The 12,432-nt window shown below is 39.2% G+C and overlaps 1 protein-coding gene across 18 annotated transcripts in view; it reads right to left on the reverse strand.

The window, feature by feature from the left end:
- Positions 1–12,432, reverse strand: part of LOC118590901 (sarcolemma associated protein) — a 129,197-nt gene that overhangs the window by 76,879 nt on the left and 39,886 nt on the right. For all 18 annotated transcript variants that reach the window (XM_036198722.1, XM_036198720.1, XM_036198709.1 and 15 more), the window contains one exon: positions 2,436–2,583. In XM_036198722.1, coding sequence (XP_036054615.1) covers positions 2,436–2,583 — 148 coding nt within the window. The remainder of the gene's footprint in view (positions 1–2,435; positions 2,584–12,432) is intronic.

Here is a 12,432-nt window from a genome sequence, read left to right on the forward strand (position 1 = left end):
ATGAATGCCAGGCCCCAGTAAATGTCGTCTCACTAAAGGACTTACCACAATGTACAAGTGGCCTCTCCTTCCTAACACAGTTTGAAAATCCTCTTGACTTCTACCCAGAGCTATCCAGTAATACTGTGTATTTAGGATTCTTCAAGTGTTATAAAACTCATCATACTACTATCCAGCATTAAAAAAAAAAATCTATATTTTTTTTCTAGTGTAAGCTTGAACAGGTAATACATGTTTTCTAACATACCGGTATGTTAGAAAGGGCCTACAAATTAAATAAACTTTGTGAAAACAATAAATGCCAAAAGATAAGCATTCAAAGAAGTCTGCAGAAACCCAGTATTGCAGAAATAATACTCTACTAATAATTATCCTAAATCTCCCTCAGTAGATGGGGAAGAGTGTGAAGGAATCTAGAAAGGGCTGCAAGCTGCATTCTGTTATCAACCCCCTGTAAATCTGCATATATGCCAGCATACTGAAGGATTTGCTAGGTATAGCTTAACTAAGCCATTTCCTAAAACTGATAACCACATTCTTTCATCAATTACTGCCTAATAATTATTTGAGAACTCTAAATCACTAAGTAGGAATCCTTGAAAGAAATACAGTGTAGTCCAAGTCCCTTGCTGTGGCTTACTTACATGTATGCTACAAAAGCAGCAAAGAGAGGCTTACTCTTCTCTCTTCTCAGTGGCTTCACACCATCTGAGTTCTCTTACTAAGGAGTAATCAACACTTTACATCAAGATTCAACCTTACTTTACAGCTCTAAATGGAAATTCCTACAGGGTTGGCCCTACCCAAATTCAAGTACCACATACATCTTACAAAGGGGAAAAAAAAAATAACAAAAATGAGACTACCATTTTAATGGCAATGCAGGTTTATGCAGAGAGCTTCACACAGAATGAGAGTCAGCACCACCGCCAAGTGCACTGTGCTGTGCAAAATAGCAGAGTCTAATGCTTTGGGACATCACTAGATCAGGCCACACTCAGAAAAACAGAGGGAGAAACATGCCGATCTACTGCCCCACTGTCTGAATTACGCCCTTTTGGTTTGTACCAGAAGTGCTTTAATTTTGAGTCAGCCATAAGAGTTCACAATCACCTGGGAGGCGGTGGGTGGTGCACACCTTTAATCCCAGCACTCAGGAGGCAGAGCCAGGTGGATCTCTGTGGGTTCGAGGTCAGCCTGGTCTACAGAGCAAGATCCATGATAGGCACCAAAACCACATAGAGAAACCCTATCTCAAAAAAATAACAAAAATAAAAATGTTCATAATCAGAGAATAGACAATGAACTAGTTAGAGCAAAGAAGCTTCAGAATTATGAAATAAAACAAGTTTGAAGAGTAATCTGCATTATTTAGCTAAAGAACTTTCAGTTTCAGAGACTGTAGCACAGAAAACCTTATACTTGCATTCAGTACTACCACCTGCCCCCACAGCTTTCCTCTTCTTTCTTGCCCACAGAACTCTGGTTTCATAGAGATTTTAACAGTTCATACTCCAATCATAACTGAGCTATATCAACCACGGATCTCCTTGTTCTCTTTTTTGTCAATTATCGGGTTTCTTTGGTACTATAGATAATTGTGTGTGTGACCTATTCATGAGGCCAGTAATTCATAAGGAAATATTAGTTTGGAGTGTGTTCTGTAAGATTGACTTTTCAACATAAAAAGGGACATAAGAGGGCATTTTATCCCCACATTATCTTTTGGCATGGAGTACTAGGTTTGCAGTTACAGCACTCTGACCGTGAGATAAGCAAAAGCATTGAGAAAACAGTATGTTAAAGAGAGCAGAAAAAAGGATAGTAAGGACCTTAAAACCATACTTACATCTAGGGTAAAATATCAGACATTCATTACATCATTTTTATGGTTTTTTTAGTTGGGATACAAAATAATGAGTTTAACTATATCTTTTTATACATATGCACATGTGTATGAGAAAAAGTGTATCAATTGCTGCACTTAGATTAAATTTGCCCATTACCTATCCTGTACCCCTACAGCTAATTTCTCTTCTGCTTTTATGACTGAGTTCCATTATATCATTAAGTCAACTAACAACTGTCTGTGTCCAGACTGCTCGCTAAGTCTCAGTAATTCTTGCTACTGATGACAAATATCATCCCCAGGTTGTTAGGTCATCTTGGCTAGGGTGTAATGTCACTGCAGCCAAGTGCTTCCTGACACAATAGCTCCCTATGGTTTTATAACATGATGAGGAATATTCATTACTAATTAATATTTCATAATTTATAACTTTAAAAAAGCAAATAGAAGTGAGTAACTTTTAAATTTTTTGCTTCACATATCCATATTTAAATAGATCTTACAAGCATGTAATGTTTTATAACACTAATAAAGATTTTAAAACTTATAAAGACAAATGACAGGAAAACTTGATCCATACTCATACCTTTCCGTGTATTTTCTGTCACATCTACCCCAAACTGGATAATGTCACCAGAAAGAATTTCACATGGTGGACTTTCTTCAGAGCCTCGACTCAATCTCTGGCTATTTATAAAGGTACCATTACTACTTTTAGTGTCTTGGAGATAAAACTAAAAAGAAAAGAAAAAGCAAAGGGTTAACAGTAATAATTTCAAACTTACTTTTTAAAAAGTACTGTCAACTTTGTAAACTACTTCAAGAGAACCTTTCCACTATCAACTGAAATGACTCATTTCAGTTAATATTCAACATACACGAAAATAAAAATGTAAAACTGGATAGTTAAAATTTTTAACTGTACATATGGTGGAGCCACCTTATAAAACAGTTCGTGTTAGAAGGGTTAGACATAAAGTTAGAGTACAACCCAACAATCTAAAACTCCTTGGAATTTATCCAAAATAGTAGAAACCATAAGTCTGCACAAAACTGCATACAAAGATTCATAATAGCATTGTTCATAATAATCAAGACCAGAAACAATTGAAATGTCTATCAACTGAATAGATAAACAAGAGCAGCATATCCACACACCAGGCTCTTTGACAATACAAAAGAATCAAGTATTAATACATATATACCCTCTGTGATGAGCCTACAAGACATAAATGCAAAGTAAACGAAGGTAAGTTGGGATGGGTGTGATAGCATGTGCCTGTGATCTCAGCATTCAGGAGACTTAGGCAAGAGGATTATGAGATCAAGGATGAAGACCCTGTCTCAAAGGAAAAGGAGAAAGACAAATACGGATGGGAGGTGCAGCTCAGAGACAGAGTGCTCGTCAAGCACAGCATTAAATCCCCAGCAGCAGAGCAGAGAAGATGGCAAAGGAGACACGCAGCTGCAGTCATCACCACAAGTCCCCACCAACCATGGATCAGCCCACTCACAGAAAACATGCCAAATGTGTAAGCACATAAAACAAATATATATATATATGGTTGCAAGCGACTAAGACGGCAGGGTGACTGAGTGACACATAGTTTCTATTAAGAATAGGGATAATATATAATAAAGGTGATAGGTGCATAACACCATGAATGTACTGCGCTATACACTTTAAAAGGTGAATTTTAATTCTGAAATAGTAGCCCATATCTGTAATCCCAGCACTCAGGAATCTGAATTTGATACCAGCCTGAGCTACATAGTGGCTCAAGGCCAGCCAGAGCAATATAATGAGACCTTAACCCAAGAGTAAGAAGTCAATGATATAGATATTAATAAACTCATATATAAGTAAGAAATGTGATAGTTAACTTAAATTATCTTTCCAAAGGTTACAGAAGTAACGTGCAAATAATATAATCAAAAGAATGTTCCCACTACACACTGACTTCATGTTTGATTATCCTTTATTCATCTCACAAGCACTCTTACAAGATTTATCACATCAAAGGCTAATAATTTGCTAAAAATGTAAAACTAACATTACGTTGAATTTATTCCCAGGCGACAATTTGAAGACTACCACACTATTCTACTGCTGCAACAAAACACCATGACCACAAAGTTGGAGGCCAGGGGCCTCAGGGAGGCTATGGGCTCACACTTCCGCATCACTGTTCATCACTGAAGGAAGTCAGGACAGGAACTCCGGCAGGGCAGGATCCTGAGGCTTGACCTTCCTGCCATGATGGATTATTGTACCCTGGACTGAGAGCTAAAATAAACCTTTTCTCCCTCAAGTTGTTTTTGTCGAGAATATTTTATCACAGCAACAAGGCAGAAGAAGAAAACAACTAACTAAGGCAGCTGTTCTCAAAAAAGAAAAAAATTAAAAACAATGCTTTAGTACCACCTCTAAAATAGTGCCATTATTATTAGGGTTACACTGTACAGAAATCGCCATGTTTATTCTTACATTAGGTTAACTAAAGATATTAACGAGTTGGCCAGGGACTGGAAGAGACTGTGCTTACAGCTCCTGAATGCGGTCACAGAAAGCAGGTATACCAGTTGGTCCTGTCAAACCAGAAATGGTCTTCTTTATGCTCTTTTCCACTTTAAAAGAAAACAGTTTTGATCACAGCTGAACATTTTAAGGCATTGGCAGATTTATTTACCCTTTTTCTCAGCACCCTAAAGAATATCCTAGCAGTTCCACTGCCTGCACTAGTCACTAGGCATTCACCTTAGTGTTGAACAAGTATATAGTCCTAAATTTATTAAAAAACAAAAAACAAAAAAACCCACCACCCTCTGGGCTTGAAGACCAACATTGAACAAGGGTACTTTCATTGTTTTCAGGACTTAATTCTTCAATTAACTCTTGCTTTCCCAAGTGAGTGTTGAGCTCCCTAAAATCATGTATTGATGGCAGTTCCTAAGTGAAAGGTTTTCTGTGCCAACAATGACTTTTCCTAATTTCTTGCTGACCAATGCACAGTCACAGCACTGCACACTATATTATATGACTTCACAAAATTCCTATTATAGACTAATTGAATCTGTAAGTACATACATTGCACATTACTTTCAATGTGAAATATTTAGAACCTGAAAATACTTTCATCCCTACTATAATGATACACTTCTTCTTTATAACCTTTTCAAAGTTGAAAAGCTTTGCAAATATCCAAACACCAAAAAGGGCTAAGCTTCCAAACAAAACATAAGCATAGTGTGTGTGTATCACATATAAGACATAGGTAACCACAAATTCTAACTCCATATATAGAAGAGGTTTATTTGTTTAGTCCTCAAGACAAGCTCTCCCATACCCCAGGCTAGCCTCAAATTTGCTACCAGCAGATGGTGAGCCTGAACTTTGGATTTTCCACATGCACCACTCCCAGTTTCTGTATGTACCAACAGCAACAGCCCAGCACCACAAAGGGGAGTTTCTAATTGTGACTACAGAATGAATTCTGTATAGATTGCAGACACTGCAAAACCACATTTTTAATTTACTTCAATCATCACCTAAAATCAAACAGAGTGACTAAGACAAAGAAAAAAATCCAAAACCCCATGAAACAAAACCAGGGAAAATAGCTGCCATGACCATACATAGTGTGGTTGACTGGACCTGAGTATCACAAAATAGCTACTAGGTATTCCAGGAACAGTTTGAAGCACAGTAAAAGAAAAGAAGCTGAAAATGGAAACATTTAACTCAACGGAATAACTATATAAACCTGGTTCCCAGTAGACCCCAGAGCCTCTCAGTGTGAAAACTAGGCTCTAGCACTCAGGTAAACAAGCTCCCCTATAGAAATTCTTTAAAGCAACCTGCCAATCAAAGCTGCCTTCCAAGACACAGCTGCTCAGTGACAGAGAGCTGCTGGAAATGGAATCAAGATTAACAGGACAACAAAAGAAAAAGTAGAGAAGGAAAAATAAAATACATTACAAAACCAACAGAAGAGGGCGCTCTGTGATCAAAACAACTGGGCAGGGGTGGAAGGATCTCTAGAAAACATAGGAAAAATCAAAAAATAAATAGAAGAGGTTCTACAGGAAACATCGGAGTGATAATGTACAATGAACAGTGCCTAAAGAGAAATGAAAAAACGGAAGCAATTTTTATAAAACCGCAAACAAAGTGACATCAGCAAAACATTAGAGTAGGCAGCTCCAAGCATCTACCCACCTAGAAACACCAAAAGGAAAAAGCCTACAGAACCAACTTTGCTAGCACTCCAGAAAATATGTAAAAACTTGAGCAGTGCATGAACACTGACTGACCGAAGAACAGGGTAATGTTAAGAGCAAAGTAAGCCAGATCCAAACAACGAATGTTTTCTCCCAAACATGGGATCTAGGTTGTTTTGGTGTGTGTGTGTGTGTGTGTGTGTGTGTGTGTGTGTGTGTGTGTGTGTGTGTGTAAAACAAGAAGGTGAGAAAGAGGTCTGAAGAGAGAACAGAGGAAATAATGGAAGGAAAAGTACTTCATGCCCTTTCCTGGAGAACCTAGATTTTGTATGTGCTCAAGCACACACACTCACACACACATCTCATGACATATCTATGACATGAAAGCAGAGGAGAGGAAAGATCAGCAGAGACGGGAGGTAAGAGCACTACTGGGGAAAACATGAGCAAAGTCCAATGATTTACATGTAAGAAAACTTCACCGAAAAGCCAATTACATTGTAAACTTAATATATGTGTGTGTGTGTATATTATAATTTTAAAACGACTTCCTTAAAAAGAGAGAAGGAAAAAAGCAGAGAAAAAGGCAATTTTAAAATGGTAAGATATTTTGTGGTGTCACTTACCCTTGGCCTGCCTACTCTCCAGAAGGGCAGCAATCTGGCAACAGCAACATGCATTCCCAGAATGGGACCTTGGTACCAGGCTCCAGAGGGAGCAGACCAGACTGTAATCACAAATGACTGTGATTTTCACCTCTCTGAAAGTGACATGAAGGACAGATGCAGAATTCACCCCAACTCAAGTAGCTAATACTGCTTAAAAAGAGCAATTTACCTATCATAAGCAGTGTCTCTTAAAGTTAACGACGTTAGATGCCACCTTACAAAGACTTAAGTCGACCAATGTTACAGGTTAATAGGAAAAGCCAACCTCACAGGCATCTCAGTTTAGGTGGAAAAGGCATCTGACAGAACAGAAGGGGGATTAGCAGGCAGTTTCCTAACATGAAACACAACACCGGACCTTCACTCACAGAAGAAAGAGTGATAACTTGAGATTAAAACTGCAGCTTGAAAGCCATTTGTGTGTGACAGGTGAAGGAAGAAAGTCAGGATAACACAGGTGAATACTATTACAAGGAAGAGAAGAGCACTGGAGACCATCAAGAGTGGGAGACGGCTGAAAAGAGCTGAGGAACAGGACAACTAACTTCACAAAATGCAGCCATGTGTGTGGCCATGTGAATGGGGATGGGGAGTGGAAGCCATACGCAGAAATAAGCCCGACAGCCCTGGTGAAGGAAGACTGATGGGCCTACCGAAAGAACAGACTCAGACCCTCATTCTCATGAGCCCAGGGTTGGGTCATCACAGAGATGCCCAACTGTGTCACTGGCTGTGTCTCCAGGGCTCTTTGGCCTGTGCCACCTTGAGAGGATCCATTATCTAAAATTGAGTTAGCCTGGATGACCTGAGCACAAGTAACAACCACGTCAGCAAGGCTGAAGTCAACCACCATAGCTCAGGGTGCCACAGTGAGAGGCAGTCGTAGAGGGCAGCAGGTTCAGACCACCACAAAGAAAAAGTTCCAGGAACAAGAGGCTCAGCTCAGGCAGTGACCCTACAAGGAGAAGTAATCTGTCACAGGTGGCTAAGAACTGACCTTAACTGTCTCCCATGCCTCCAAACTGCCTGAAGCCAGGGGACTCAACCTCTGAAACCACCTATCTGCTAAGAGGCTCACTGTTACAGTGCACAACTTCTTAAGCTATATGTTGTGACCACCCCAATGGCAACAGCGAAAGGTTCTGAAAATGCAACAACCAAAAATTAATTTAAAAACAAACACAGATGAATCTGGAGTGTATCTGGCTGCACTCACTCCCAGTGCACATGATTTCATGGTAGCCTTGGTTCATCAGCATGTCACTTTGTACCGAGCATGCCATCACTCCATGCAAAGCCAATAAACACTGTTGGAACCCTTGGCTAGGATTCAAGACCAGTGTAGGAGCTGCACATACAAATAGTTCTGCTCTTATAGAAACACGGTTGTTTAAATACAGAAAACAAAGACAAGTACTTTCCTACTGCAATATATATATATATATATATATATATATATATAGATAGAGAGAGAGAGAGAGAGAGAGAGAGAGAGAGAGAGAGGATCTTTATTGACAGATAGTTCTCATAGTATACAATTTTCTTGTTTGCACAATTTGAAAGACTTTAGTCCAGCATCCTCAAAGGCTCATGACACCAAAACCACTTCCTATTTTAGAACACTGCTGTCCTCAAATTCTTTCTTTCCTTTCCTTTTTTTTTTTTTTTTTTAATGCCATTTATTGAAGGAGGGAGGAGGTCTTAAATACAGGCTTACAGCACAATGGGAGAACCCCGGAGGGCAGAAGTTCGATTCTGATGTTTTACAATCTTGCATCTAAGCTGTTAACGCCCAATATCTACTGCCATTTCTTAACATGAAAGCATCGAATTAGTGTATCTCTGAATTATAGTATGTTAGAATGTTTGATTTTAAAAACTGATGTTTGTGATCCTGATTTCAATTTCATAAAAATGTGTTATTGTGGTTTGGGATTAGGACAAAACTTTCAACAATTTCTGAAATGACCTTAAACATAGTTCTGCCATTTGTCTATATATTTATACAAGTGATAATCTAGGTACTAATGACTACAAAAATCAAAATATCAATCCATTCTGCAAAACTCTGAAGATGCTCTAACTCGTACAGCATCAAATATTCAGACATGATACATAAAAATTACAGCCCTGTTACTAATTGCTGTGGAACAATCTCTTTGCACACTATGAATATTCATTACTCATTGGCAAATAAAAAGTTGACTGGCCAGTAGCCAGGCAGGAAGTAGAGACGGGAAAACCAAACTAAGGACTCTGGGAAAGGGGAAGGACGGAGTCAGGAGTCGCCAGCAGATGCAGACAAAAACAAGATGGGCATAACATACTGAGAAAAGGTACCAAGTCATGTGGCAAAGCGCAGATAACAAATATGGGATAATTTAATTGTCAGAGTTAGCTAGTAAAAAGCCTAAGCTATAAACTGAACACTTATAAGTAATATTAAATCTCCATGTTGGTCATTCAGGAGCTGGCAGACAGGACAGAAATATCCACGTACAACTAATATGCAACTTTGCTTTCATCCTTAACAAATATCAAAATCACATGTATATCACCAATGTATTTTAAATTAATTTTATGATTTATTCCAAGCAAATGTTTAACTTACATATTAATTCTAGATGCTTACATACAAATTTCTCATGTGACAAGGAGTCAGATGTGGAAAAGTATAAGACACTCTGTTGCAGGAACTAAGGGTTCTGAAGCTCCAGTGGACCACTGTACATACACAGCTCCATCCCTCAAATATAGTACTTGTTTAACAGACTTTATTGTTGTATTGTTGAGATAGTCTCACCATGTAGCTCTAACTGGACTTAAGCTCATAGAAATTCACATGCCTCTGTCTCCCAAATGCTGGAATTAAAGGCATGTGCCACCAAACCCCAAACTATTAAACACCTGGGGTGTTTTTTAATATTAATTTTTATAATTTATGTTTTGAAATTGTAATATACTTACATCATTTCATCCTTCCCTTCCCTCCCTCCAACCTCTCCATGTATCCCCCTTGCTCTCTTGGCTTCTTTTTCTTTAATTGGTAGTAGTGGTTATGTGTGTATTCATTAATGTATAAATACAACATGTTCAGTCCATATGTTACCTGCATGTATATGATTTCAGGGTTGACCACTTGGGTACTGGATAAACCTATTGGGAGCTCTTCCCTGGAGAAGACTATTTCTCCTGCTTTCAGTACTCCTTAGTTGGCCTGTCTAGAGTTGAAGCCCCCTGGTCTTTCCCCTTATGTGTTAGCATGTCTAGTGGTATCACTGTTGTTCAGGTCTTGTTTAAGCAGCCACTATGACACCTTTGAACCACAACAATGACTAGCATGCTATGATAACCCTAAGGATTGCTGCAAGAGTGGCATACATATCCTGGTGGTAACCAACAGCTCTCTAAATGGACTTCAGAACTGGTCAACGAGAGGGAAGACATGCCAGAGACTGGGAACCTAGCCAACTACCCAGAGCTAGTGAAGTGAATCTTGGAAGAGTACCTACAGCTCCTGCTTTCCTAAACCAGCCTAATTCCTAACAAAATTCTAAATATTTATCCTTATTCCCACAAATAAGTGAAGTTTGCAACCCTCATCAAAGAAATTTCTCTTCACTACTGACAGAGACCATTCCAGAAATCCACAATTGGTCAAGTATGGAGAACAAGAGATCACGTGGTGCCCAGTCCCAACTGATGCATCTACAATTCCTGCACCTAAGGATCATGGATTATAATGGAAGAGAGGGTATAAAGATTGTAAAAGCCAGAGGAACAGGACATTTACTGTGAGATTATGTCTCTTAGAAATGTCAGAGCAGCTATACCCATGAAGCTGTTTAACAGATTGTTAAAGCACAGATTGACAAGCCTGTCTTAAAGACCTCAGTGTTGCTGTTGCTCCCTAGACTTCCAATGCACTTGGGACACAACCAACCCCTTCCTAAAGCATAAACCACCTTGGTGATGAGTAAATTACCTATGAATCTTGACAAAAAGGGAGAACTTACCAGCCCACAGACTGTAATGTTAACTGTGACCAGCAGAGGTCACTGGTGTACAAAGAACTGAAGCTAATACAGTGAGGCCTGCACTGGAGTCCCAGAACCACACATATAGCTAGCAATGGGCAAGAGATCCTGAGGGCACTAGCTAACCAGCTTAGGTCAACTGGCGAGTTCAGTGAAAGACCCTGTTTCGGGAAACAAAGGTTGAATGGGCTGGCGGATAACTCAGTGAATAAAGGTGGTTGCCACCAATCCTGAAGATCTGTTCTCAGGACCACATGGTAGGAGAGAACTAGCTCCCACAAGTTGTTCTCTGACCTCCATATGCATCTTGCAGCTCCTATGTGTACAAACACACACACACACACACACACACACACACACACACACACACACACACACACACGACTAAAAAACCTTTAACCAAACTGATAAATAAAAGAGAAACAGTTCTTAAAGTCTTCAGCAGAGCTAAGGAAAGAAGGCAAACTACCCCTGTTTGCAGATGACATGGTCCTAAACTTAAAATTCCCTCCAGACTTCAACAAAATTTCTTAGAGCTGATAAACCCTTTCAGCAAAGTGACACAATACAAATTAGTACAAAAGCCAGCTGCTTGTTTCTGTGCCTGTAACAAGCTGCTGAGAAAAATCAGAGAGGGATGCATCCAATACCTTCCACTGAACGAAACCCCAAGAACAAGCCTGAAAGGAGTCAAAGAGCTGTAACGAGAACCACAAGACTGAGGGCTGGAGGGCAGGGGCTCAAGTTAGCTTCCCAGAACCCACACAGGGCAGTTCACAAGCTCCTGGTAACTCCAGCTCCAGGAAATCCAATATCCTCTTCTGGTCTCTAAGGACATGCATATGCACAAACCCACACATAGACAGACACATGCATGTGCATAATTTTTAAAAATATTTAAAAACACTCAAGAAACTGAAGAAGAAAACGGAAGATGGAAAGATTTCTCCAAACTCAGATTCACAGAAAAAGACTGTGAAAATGGCTGCATTAATGAACAAGACCTATAGAGTCAATGGAAGCCAAACAAAATTTTCAATGGTACGCTAAACAGAATTTGAAAGAAAAAAAAAAAAAAAATCCTGAAACTCACAAGTACAAATGTTCCTGAACAGACAAAATAATTCTATGACATAATGCTGAATGTATCACGATGCTTGACCTCAATTATATTACAGAGACACAGTAACAAAAGCATCAAAACACAGTCACAAGGACAAATGGAATAGAATAGATGACCCAGAAATAAGCCCATGCATCTAAAGACACCTAAAACACATTAGAGAATAGACAGTCTCTTCAACAAATGATCTGGGATAACTGGATCTCCATCAACAGAAGAACACAACTAGATATCTACCTTCTCACCCTTATACCTTTAAGACCTTAATCTCAATCACACTAATGTAGTAACTAAAACTTTAAAGCTGCCAGAGGAAAACATAAAGACGCACTTTCAAATAAAGGCATAAGCTAGGTCTTTTAACTTTTTTCAGACAGCCCATTATCAATTCTTAATGTTACCTGAGCTATGAGAGGCCTTTTCAGTCCTAGCCTATGCCTATATCTTGAAGTGTTTCCTTATGATTTCCTCTGGCAGCTGAGATATGCAACCAGCCTAAATGCCAACCAAGAAGTAAACAGACAGCTGGAGAGA

The sequence above is a fragment of the Onychomys torridus genome, chromosome 9, assembly GCF_903995425.1.
Source record: "Onychomys torridus chromosome 9, mOncTor1.1, whole genome shotgun sequence".
Lineage (NCBI taxonomy): Eukaryota > Metazoa > Chordata > Mammalia > Rodentia > Cricetidae > Onychomys > Onychomys torridus.